The sequence below is a fragment of the Centruroides sculpturatus genome, unplaced genomic scaffold (assembly GCF_000671375.1).
Source record: "Centruroides sculpturatus isolate CEXI.00-Female unplaced genomic scaffold, Cexi_2.0 scaffold1212, whole genome shotgun sequence".
NCBI lineage: Eukaryota > Metazoa > Arthropoda > Arachnida > Scorpiones > Buthidae > Centruroides > Centruroides sculpturatus.
In genome coordinates, this window is record NW_019385352.1 from 189368 (window position 1) to 201302 (window position 11935).

The 11935-nt window shown below is 35.2% G+C and overlaps 1 protein-coding gene and 1 long non-coding RNA gene across 4 annotated transcripts in view; one reads left to right on the forward strand and one right to left on the reverse strand.

The window, feature by feature from the left end:
- Positions 1 to 457, forward strand: part of LOC111637989 (amino acid transporter AVT1J-like) — a 35424-nt gene extending 34967 nt beyond the window's left edge. For all 3 annotated transcript variants that reach the window (XM_023383612.1, XM_023383613.1, XM_023383611.1), the window contains one exon: positions 101 to 457. In XM_023383612.1, the coding sequence (XP_023239380.1) occupies positions 101 to 275 (175 nt within the window). In that variant the 3' untranslated portion in view covers positions 276 to 457. The remainder of the gene's footprint in view (positions 1 to 100) is intronic.
- Positions 458 to 528: 71 nt separating this feature from the next.
- On the reverse strand, positions 529 to 6201 carry LOC111637994. The gene is made up of 3 exons (XR_002758775.1): positions 6033 to 6201; positions 4542 to 4689; positions 529 to 928 (listed from the first exon to the last, which is right to left on the reverse strand). It is a non-coding gene; the product is annotated as an uncharacterized LOC111637994 (long non-coding RNA).
- Between the last annotated feature and the right edge of the window lie 5734 nt (positions 6202 to 11935).

Consider the following 11935-nt stretch of genomic DNA (forward strand, 5'->3'; position numbering starts at 1 on the left):
TAAATATAGTACTGTAATTATTTACCGCAAGCTTTGTCTCCCCCACACCCACAATTAAGAATTTATTTAAAAATTAATATAAATAAATTACTCCTTCTAGGACCATCTCACTGCACGAAAGAGTATATTTAATAGAAGTGATGCTTATTGGAATTGTTGCAGGAGTTATTTCTAGTTATTCGGCACTTAACGACATCTTTAAACCAGATGCTTTCACTCTCCCGTGTTACATTAACTTAACTGCCGCTAGCAGTGGCAATTCCTGCGGACATTAACAGCAATAACGCATTTCGATTGTAAATGTTACCAAAGAAATAACGAAATTTCGTGTATTTGGAAATAATAAATAATTTATATTTATTATTAATTTAATTCACAATTGAATAAATACTTGAGTAAATGTATCTTTATTAACAGATTATATTATTTTGTAAAATAAAATAATATTTTATTATTATATTCCTCGCTGATTATTAATTCGCATTGTTATTCACGTTTCCACAACAAAGAAACGTATGTAAAATATAATTTTTAAGTTCGTGTCACAAATATTATAGATTTTATCTAATATTTTATTCAATAATTTTGTAGAAAATGATATTTTTAATTATCTAGAAGAGGCCCGAATTTATACATAGAAGCTAAACAAGCGGCAGATTAGGGCCTCGTAGGCCTCCTCCTATATCTTATAGCTTAGGCCCACAATAAATCTAAATTGTGCCCTGTCTGGCATAAGATCTGTATTTATTTAAAGACGCTCTTATCAAGAAGAAAAAGTTATTCGAATTTTATAGAATAAATGAATATAATTTTATTTGTATAATCCTCAACCAATACACAATTTCTACTTCTATAATGAAAATAAAAGATTTGAAATCTTCATTTTAATTATCTGCTGTAGCGTGATTCTTAACCAGGGGTCCGTGGACTTGAAAGGATAAAAATCAATTTATTATCTTAATTTTATTGTTTGAAATTGTTTAGTATCGTGTTAGGGAAGAGGCGCATATACAGTAAAACCTGTTCGAAACGGAAACCGGAAAAATGTTCGGTACCGTGCGATTCCGGTTTACATAGGTTTTACTGTATATATATTATTTTATACATTTAAAAGCATTATTCCGAGAAGGCATCCATAGAACAAACCCTCCTCTCGATCTATAGGTGTAATATTAGAGAGCGATTCTTCCGTACATAATTATTAAATGCTTTATAAAATTTTATTATAGAGCTTAAAACACGATTCTGTTTTCATTAACAGTTAAAAGAAGGATTTATAAGGCTCCAAGTTAAAATTCTCACTTTAACTCTCTAGCCGCTTGCTAGAAAAGCTAATGTTTCGGCACGAAAAATACACTAAACCTGAATTGAAGTATCCAATAACGTATATTTTTTTTACTAAACTAAGTCTATATCTTTGTTCAATCTCGTGCTTAAGTTCTATATAATTTTAGTTACGGACCAGCTAAAATAATAATAATAATAATGATAAAAAGGAGTCTATAGATAACCTCTCGAACATTTAGGATTATGCCAAAGTATAAAAAGAATTGCTGAAATAAGTAAATTTAGTGAAAAGTCTTAATCGTATTCAATATTTATAGTTTCATATAATATAATAGTTTTACATTAAATAGCATTATTTAATTTACATAAAATATTCAATACGTTCATTTAAAAATAATTAAGAAATATACAGTAAAACCTGCCCAAAACGAAAACTTGCCTAATAGGTAATTCCGGTTTACACAGGTTTTACTGTACATATAAAGTTAAAATGCAATCAAACAAGAAAATTTATGTGATTAATATTGTAAAATCTCTTTAAAAATTAAATCTTTTTAAACAAAATTTTGAAATGCTGAATAAAATGTAATTTATATTTAATTATTAGAATGGTTCATTTGCATTAAACTTTAATTAAGAATTAATCAATTACTTTTAAAAATTCCACTTTTAATTAAGATTGAATAATACATTTTCATTAATGAAGAATTAATTCTCTGATTACCACACATAAATTTAAAGTTTAAATACGTGGTAGAACGTCACGTTGTTCTGGCCGCATTGTCGAGAACAATCCTAATTTGAAGAAAATGGAGGAAACTATTTTGACAAGACCGATTCGCGCGGACAACAAAAATTAACACCAGGAGTGACGTATTCGTTCAATTGTCTCGTTCGTTGACGCCGATTGTCGACTTAAATTTGTCGCTCGTGTGAACCGACTTTCGTTATGCAAAAATTTTTTAAATTGCTGAAATTCTTATATAAAGGATATTCATAAATACAAGTTATAAAGTATTTTACACGCCATTATCTGTATTTAATAACAAAATTAATTTGTTCGAGGAATACAAGAAATTGACTTGTTCTATCTTCTTGTACTGGTATTTATTTTTTAATTTTTTCCTCCCGTGGGCACCAAGAAAGCCTTTTTTACCATACCCATTGTGGATTTTCCGGGTGTCGAGATCCGGGACAGACCACTCGCGAAAACTTCAAATTTGATCCCTGGCAACCAGACCCGACCATCGATGCTATACTGGTTATCGATTAATCTATTGTTTTGACAATTAAAACCAGCTCTTACAACCAAACTGGTTTCTGAAAAACCCGTCGTTGAGTAGTCGTAAATCGGACTCGTGTTATAGAGGTTCTGCTCTCAAAAATACAGTACGAACTATATAGTACTATATCGATATATTTAAAACAAAAAGGGGCTAAGTCACTACTAATAATTTGAGGTTTGTTTTTTTTTGTAGGCCGCCATTTTAACCGCTCGGCCATCCGGCCGCCGACGATTTGAGACGACCGCTTATAGTTTAAATTAAATAAATTAAAAATTGCAGCCGGGAAATTTTTAATATACGACGTCACAATAAATAATTGCTCGTTTCTATTAACTTGTTTATAACGCTCAACAATGTTTAACAGTGACGACATTGTAATAAACGCTTAACGTTGAATCCACAAAAAATAGAACTGATCGGTAATTTTATTTTATTTAGATTTAGTAATGTTAAAAAATAATGCAAAAGGTCAAAAATTACTAAAGAAAAATAAAAACAATAACGGTAAAATGCTGGATGGCGCGCGAGCGCACGACACGTTTGTCCCGTTGTATCTTTGTCAACGGTATCATCTGCGTGATAAGAGCTTTATACCCCGTTCGCACCGAGCATTTCGATCTAGATTGTGACTAAGGTCGGAGACTGTTCCGTGGTGCGAACGCTCTCGACCGTTTCAATCTCGACTGGAGAGAGTTCTCGAAACTAGATCCAGTCATAAGAGAGATCCCACAATCCCGCGCGCGAGAAAATACAAGATGGCTGCAGAACACGTGTCGGGCTATCGACAGAGAAATAAAAAAGACATCTGGAGAGACGACGACATCTATCTATTATTATATGTATGGCAATAAAAGGTATTTATTTCTAACCAAAACTTCCATTTTGTTTGTTGGTGTTGGTGACTTACCGCGTAGTTACGTCAGTTTTATGATCGCGTGTAATAGCCAGGTTCTTCTCGAGCGAACTGCCTGTGCGAATGGCACGACGTTCGACTAGCGACAGTCACAATCGAGATCGAAACGAGTCGTGGATTGTGCGAAAGTAGTATTACAGTCCACCCACCTATAACACGGTAGATACGTTCCGGTTTATATGAATCCATTTTCTACGAGTCCAGCCAATCACAGCCCGGCACGTATGCAGTTTGAAAGGTTTCTTCCATAAAATTAATCAATTCTAGACTAATTCGACTCAACATTTCCAAAATACGCATGTTTTTGGGAAAACAAGCTTAAGCAATGACGAAAGTTTTCCGATAAGTTATTTTTCTGCGAAAAATTCGCTGAACTTTGGAGACATCATTAATAGAAATAATTTTTATGGCCGTTGAATAAGAAATGTTTTTTTTTCACAAAAAATGTATAAAATTACAGAACTGTATTAGACTTGCAGTACCTAATTTATATATTGTACAGACGATAATAAACTCAACTTACCCGCCTAAACTCTCCGTAGAGTGTAAGTAGTTCGGGTGCTCGTCCACACTTCGGCTATTGGTCCAGATTCGACAAATCCCGTCGCGACACGAGTCGGCGATGACGTTTTACCGAATTATACGAGTTTTTTTAGCATGTTTGTACGAATACGGTCGCAATTTTTTCGCCGTGATATAGGAATCCGAACTATAGGAACCCGGGTTACAGGGGGGTCGACTGTAATTTCATACGTGTATCGTATCTTTAGCCGTATTCAAAGTCTGTTTCAATTTCAATTAACTATAAAATTATAAGAAAACCATTTAATAATCCAGTGTTTTTCAAACTTTTTCAAACAGCGGCACCCCCACGCGGTAATTTCTCGCAACACCCCTACTTTTTCGTTTGAATTATTGCGTTTTCGTACTTTTAGTAATACACACGGAAGTATTATGGCGCTGCTTAGCACTAAATTTCGCGGCATCCCGGAATCGAGATAAATAACTAATCGTACGAACACGAATAAAATTTTAAGATTTATAAATAGGCTTACCATAATATTTTTTCCTCAAACCGGAACAATTTTGAGAAAATACCTTTAAACTATGACAACACATTTGAGGAAGTTCCTTCCGCCGCTACTAGGCTTGCCTTATGTTTCTTCAAAACTGGATAATCCTTTTTAATTCATGAGTTTCTTTCTGGCATTTTGGAGATTAAATTAATTTAATGTAAAGTACAAAATAATCGGAAATGCCGACTACCAATTTGAATCGAACTAAGATAGGAAATGCGCAACACCGACGTTAAAGCGTAAGTTTCAATGTTGCCAACTCTAATTGGAACAATATCTAAAGAATGAAATAAAAATATTTGAATCTCAAAGGCTAATATAAATTCTGCGAAAAAATATCTGGATGAAAAAATAAAACTTCTAAATTCAATCGGCCACAAGCTATAAATTTTGGGGGAAAACATCTGAACATTAAAAGTACTCAAATTTAGATACGAAATATTTAGATTGGCAACACGAGTGTTACAGAGGGAATAGTTTAGTTGCCAAATCGCCATTTTATCCCAGGCTGCGCTAATTTTACTTCTCGTACATTCGGCACTTTTAAAATCTTACCGAACGACCGGGACAGTCCCGGTCAAAGCGGGACGTACGGTAAGCCTATTTATAAGTACTGTATTTTAATTAATTGTAATTCTTTAGCATTTCCCAAATTCTAAGTGACAATATTTATGACGTAATATGACCTCTTAGTAATTATTTATTGTTACTTTAGATAAATTATATTATAAAACAGAGTTAATAGTCATTAGTGTACTCTTAGACTCGAATATTAGTTTGAAAATTTGGTATTGTACAATTAAATATTGCATAACCTATTTTATATGTAATAATGTGTAACTGGACGGCCGGATGGCCGAGCAGTCGAGACGGGGAACCCGGGATCCGTACGGATTTGTCGGCCCCCGTCCCTCACCACCCGGCCGTACCATTGTGGATCTGGCCAAACCCGTAATGGGCTGGCTAAAAGAGGCCTTCTTAGTGCCCACGGGGCGGAAAGAGTTTAAACGTTTAAAAAGATATGTAAATTAAAATCGACAATTAAATATATTAATTGTTGAATTTATTCACGAAGAATATTCAAAATTTAATACTCGGCTCTTCGCTCGTCGTTTGTAAATTATTTTTTTAAACAATGCAGAACGCACCACGAGGAAGTGAATGCGAAGTACGAATTCGTTTGAAACGAGCCCACCAGTGGCCGAGCGATTCCGTTCCCCGAACACGGAGCTGGGTCGTGGGCCCGGACGGAGTTTTCCGGGTTTTCTCCACGTCTGTAACGCTCGAATAGGGGTCAGTTACCCTTAAAATACCTCCCGGAAGAAAATACTCTTCGCGTAACGACCATGATAAACGCGTATAACTACTATTACGTAACTATTACGTCGCACTTTATCACGGTGAGATATAGCCTAGAAGCTGGCGCACAACTAGCCGATACAAGACAAAACATTTGAAATGGCTTCCTACCGCAGTAATTTGTTGTCGGTTTGTTGGCGTTAATTTCCTAAATATACTTTCGTTTGTTTTTCGTTGCCGAAATATTTCTTCTTCGTTTCTCTCTTTCGTTTCGTGTTTATTCTCTTATTTTATATCTTCTTTTTGTATTACTTTTTGTAAAATCAGGCAAAATTTCGGTACTTTTCTCGAAAAGTTGAAAAAATCTGACAATGGCTCTTCGTTCCAACAGAGAACGACTGCATTTGTATTGTCGGTTCGTTAACAATTACCGAAAAAGCCCGTTCCACTATTGTTTTTATTAATGGCGTCGCGTTATATTTTATAAAATTTAATACGCTCGTAACGCGTGAAAAGTCGTGAAGTTTAACGATAATTTTTTAAAAAAATTTAACCCGAATATTAAGAACATTTTTAAAGATTTGCCATTATGTTCGTAATGTCTGATTAAAGTTGCGTAGCGATTTATTAGCAATGCGCGTGAGCGGTCTAGAGAAAATAAGCGTCTATATCGCGGCCAATCGGCAACGAATAAGATAGTTTGATGTCATTTTCTACCAAGTAACTCTACGTTCCGTGATGGCTCACGAAATTTACCAAACTTTCAGAGCACCAATCGAGGCCGAAATATACGAAACAGTCTGTACTTGTGATGGTTTGATGGAATAGTGCAGTGGTAGTGGATTGGGACGTAAACCGGCAGAAAACGTTTTGATTTCGATAATAACGAACGAGAAAAAATAATGGTAAAATGCTGGTACACGCGCAATATCTACTTTTGTTTGTTTTGTGTGACTTTCTATGGTAAACTGATCCCTATTTAAGAATTACAAACGCGAAGAAAACTCATATAGGCAGCACGTTGGCCAGGCGCCAACCCACCACCGACTTCCGGTGTTCGGTGGTTTTATCCACGCGGGCGCGGGGGGAGACTTATCTACGCCTATACGTAAAGTCGCAAATTCACCTATGTTGGGCCCGTCCCTCACCGCCCGAACGCCCCATTTTGGGTCCGTAATGAGCTGGAAGCTAAAAAGGCTCTCTTATTGCCTTAGAATAAAAAAGGCCCGTTTTAAAAATAGGTGTCGCAAATCGCGTGGACTACAGCGCGGGATCGATCTTGTAAGCGGTGTTACCGTTGCGCTACAACTCTACCGAATTCTCTGGTCTCTCTTAGTCTGCGCCGCGCGTAAGAGAAAGTTTCGACTGTCGATATATTTTTATACGAGAACAATTATGCCAATAATAATTTATTCTAACGGGTAAACTCTTTTATCATTGGTGTTTGCTTTTACATCGGCAGTTAGCGGCTAGCCGTTTTAAGTCGGCGCCACGCTCGCTGGCTGGTGTGAAAGTTTTTCGCGGCAAACAAGTGCGCGCTCACGACGTCATTGGAAGCATTTAACGCGGCTAGATTGTATCGAAAGCTCGCGGTACCCAGTCAGCATACGTGTATTGCGTACAGGGGCGGATCTACGTAGGGACTGATAGGGCTTAAGCCCCGGGCCCCCAGTGTCGAGAGCCCTCAAAAATTGAATTACTGTCATAAATTTTTAATACTTTTTCATTATAATATATTTCGTATATTTCGTGCGTAGATATAATGGGCTTTATAATAGTCCATATTTTTTTATTCACGCCAAATAACGTTTCTGCCTATCGTTTACTGCTAAAGATAGGCCTATTATTCTTATTATAACTTTCGGCGTGCCCAAAAATTTTCGTCAGGATTCGCCCGATTCGGCATAATTTTGTGAAATTCCATACGTCGGTGCACGCGTGTATACTAGCGCAGAAATTTAGGAAAATTCGCATTTCTAGTATGAAAACGCAATAAAAAAAATACCTTTTATTGGTCTTTTGGGGCACGCATCGTCTATCTTGCGCCTTTAGAATAAGGCATTGCAAGGCGTTGCTTCATCCCATTACGGGCGAAGAGAAGGGGTACTTCTCGGGAGCACTTTCTATAAAAAGTAGCCCACATTTAGGTTTTAGACAGGCGAAGAAAATCCCGAAAACGCCACGTTAATCGAGCGCGAATCCACGCGTTCGGTGGTTTTATTCATCCTCTGGTAGGCAAGAAATGAAAGAAAATCCAAATATATTCGTGGAAAAGTCTATTTTCCTCCACGAAATTTATTTTAATTAATTCTATAATGTATTTTTGAGCACAAATACCGTGTTATTGTATAATTAATCAAATGCAACATACTAGAAGCACCGCGGGATGGAAAGATTTCAAGAAATCCACCGTGTGAAATACTTTGAAAGAACGTAGTCTATCCTATAAAATTCATAAAGCAAAGAAGTTTGAACTAAATTCTGATAAGCCCAAAATCTATTTAATAAAATTGAAGTAATTTATTAGGAGAAAAGTAATGAAAGGATAAGAGAAGACGAGAGTTAAAGATATCGTGATAAAAATAAGGAAGAACAAATGAAGATGAGCGGAACACGTTGAAGAAATAAAGGATAACAGTAGACAAAGAGAGTAACTGAATGGATTGTAAGAGAACGGAAGAAGGAAAGAAGAAGAGCAGAAACACGACGGAATGATCTCGATGGAAAACTTGAAAAACAATGGACGAGATTGGCAAAAGAAAGGAGAGGTTTATACGCCGTAGTGAATATTTACAGCCGACGATGATGATATTGAAAGGCGGTATTACTATTTAAAACACTTCTACTGTACTTGTATGAATCGCGATGAAAAAATAGATGCGGAAGAGTAAAGAGAAACGTGGAAAAACGCTAAAAACCAATAAGTTAATTATAACTGAAATCCATAAAGATGCAAAATAATAATGTTTTCGTCTTCCTATTTATCTTAATTTATATAAGAAAAGTATTGATAGAAGACTTTTGAAACGTACTTAAAATTAAGTTAATCATCGATATTTAACTAAACTTGACAAACCTATCGATTTCAAAATACATTTTTCCCAGTTTTTAAACTTATAAACGAGATTTCTAACTAAATAAATAATTGATTGTCAATAAATTAGTCAAAAAATGACATTTCCGGAGTAGAACAAATAAATAAATAACTTCAACTGCCCTTAGTGTCACGTTACTCTTCTTCTTCCTCGTTAAGATATAAAACAAAAATCAATTTCCCATCATCATTTTAAGTTATTTTTATTCAAAAAACACTCCGGTATTTAATTAATAAAAAATTTATAGTTTAAAGCGTATCATAAATTAAATTATTACAAATATTTTACAAAAAAATGGACGTTCCGTGAAAATAACGCAAANGATATTCTTTATTTCTCAGATGTGATTTTTGTTACTCCTTTAGCTGCTTCAGTCTTCTCGATTATACAGTATGTTTCTTAAATAAGATTGAACTTCAGCCTACTGTAGACCTGTTTACGCCATACTGCCCAGCAACATTAGGCATCTTCTGCCCACTCTCTACCTTTGCTATTATACTCTCACCTTTCGAAAAGAAAAACAGACGCAAAACTTAACGAGTGCCTACCCGACAGTCTCACGAATACATAAAATAATTGTTTTGTCAGAAAAATAAAAGGCTGAAATTACAAGGAAGAGTTTCAAAATTCGGAGGAATAATATCCGATCGGTACATATCGGCTTGAGCGTCGATGTCGACGTCTCCCGCACCCCGAAAAGTTTCGAATTGTTGCCCGAAGACAAGGGAAGACCAATCGGTATTCATTAATTTACGTCGCTTCTTCTTGTGTTTGTTCTGTGGGGTGTTCGTTATCCGATCATGTGTTCGTTGTCCGAACATAAAAATCTTTCGCGAAAGTGTTCGTTATCCGATTTGTTCGTTATGCGATCTGTTCGTTAACCGATCACCCACTGTATTTAAAATATAAATCTTGTATTTATTATATAAATAAGGTAACAGAAGCTTCTAATTTGACACTCTTGACGCTTAATTCTTGTTTTATTTACTCTGTTTCTAATTTAAATACAAAATATCATCACACTTCCGCTTTTAATTATATAAATTTCTTTTGCTTGTGGAAGTTTGATATTATACTTTTATAAAATTTATTTACGGGATGAAATGGAAGACTTGTTTTCAATTCTTCTTACAGGTCTTCAAATCTTTAGAAATCCTTTGGTTTTTTTTTGTATTTTTATGTAAATAAATTTTAATTTTTTTTCACTAAACAATTTCTTACGATGATAACGAGATAATTACAGGTAATTGTAATTAAAATACTTTATAATTTGACGCATTACATTGTGTCACTTTATTACGAACATCTGTCACGAACGCTTTACGAAGACCACGAAACTGATATACGTAAAGTTACATTAAACATTACCGAGTGCCATTAAGATTAACGTGATAAAATGCAGCTTAATTAAGAGCACGAGGGTCTGCAGAGGTGGAACGGGGTAATCGCCCCACCCTGGGATCAAGTAAAAAATTCCACAAATTATAATAGTACAAGTGTTTTTTTAGATTCCTTACACCCTGGATGCTTGGATGCAATATTGTATTCCATGATCTATTTGTGAAGTAATTAAATATAAATATAGTACTGTAATTATTTACCGCAAGCTTTGTCTCCCCCACACCCACAATTAAGAATTTATTTAAAAATTAATATAAATAAATTACTCCTTCTAGGACCATCTCACTGCACGAAAGAGTATATTTAATAGAAGTGATGCTTATTGGAATTGTTGCAGGAGTTATTTCTAGTTATTCGGCACTTAACGACATCTTTAAACCAGATGCTTTCACTCTCCCGTGTTACATTAACTTAACTGCCGCTAGCAGTGGCAATTCCTGCGGACATTAACAGCAATAACGCATTTCGATTGTAAATGTTACCAAAGAAATAACGAAATTTCGTGGGGTGTTTTCACAATTAGATTGTAGAATATATTACAGTATTGCATCAATACAATAAAGCAACAACAGACAAAATCCAAAAAACAAAGTGTTCCGTGGTCGAGGGTGTAATGTTACCTATCTCAATCACTTTTACGATTATTATTTGTGGAATTTTTACTCTATTCTACGGGTGAAGTCGAGTGCCACGTTTGCTCCCCTCTATGGACGTGCATGCACACAAGCTGACGCCTCAACCCATTCTGTAAGTCTTCTCATTAAAATTCCACACGCTTTTTGAATCTCCCCGTATTTTTTTAATTTGAACGGATTTTGAATTGACTATACCAATGAATGTAAATTCGATATTTCAATTATTAATATTTTTTATTTTGGCAATGTTCATTTTATTATATGCGGTATATTTAGTAATATACGATATACAGTATACAGTACATACAGTACAGTGGGTGATCGGTTAACGAACATAATCCGTTCCAAGACTTTGTTCGCTATCCGAATTGTTCGTTAACCGATTATCGATTTACCATAGGTTTCTATGGGAATTTGATTAATTGGTTCTGGAGATCCCCCAAAATAAAAAAATATATACTTTCTTACTACCTTTATTTATATGTGTTGATGATAATGAAAATACATACATACATAGTCTTGCGTTTTTATTAGTCGTGTTTTTTTTTCTGTTTGAAAGGGTTAAAGAATCTGTCTAATGTCTATTGCTTTTCTCTCTTCTTCAGGATTTTTCGTAAGTAATTAATAGCATTGCAATTGCAGAAATCCCCAAGCCTNACTATAGGAACCCGGGTTACAGGGGGGTCGACTGTAATTTCATACGTGTATCGTATCTTTAGCCGTATTCAAAGTCTGTTTCAATTTCAATTAACTATAAAATTATAAGAAAACCATTTAATAATCCAGTGTTTTTCAAACTTTTTCAAACAGCGGCACCCCCACGCGGTAATTTCTCGCAACACCCCTACTTTTTCGTTTGAATTATTGCGTTTTCGTACTTTTAGTAATACACACGGAAGTATTATGGCGCTGCTTAGCACTAAATTTCGCGGCATCCCGGAAT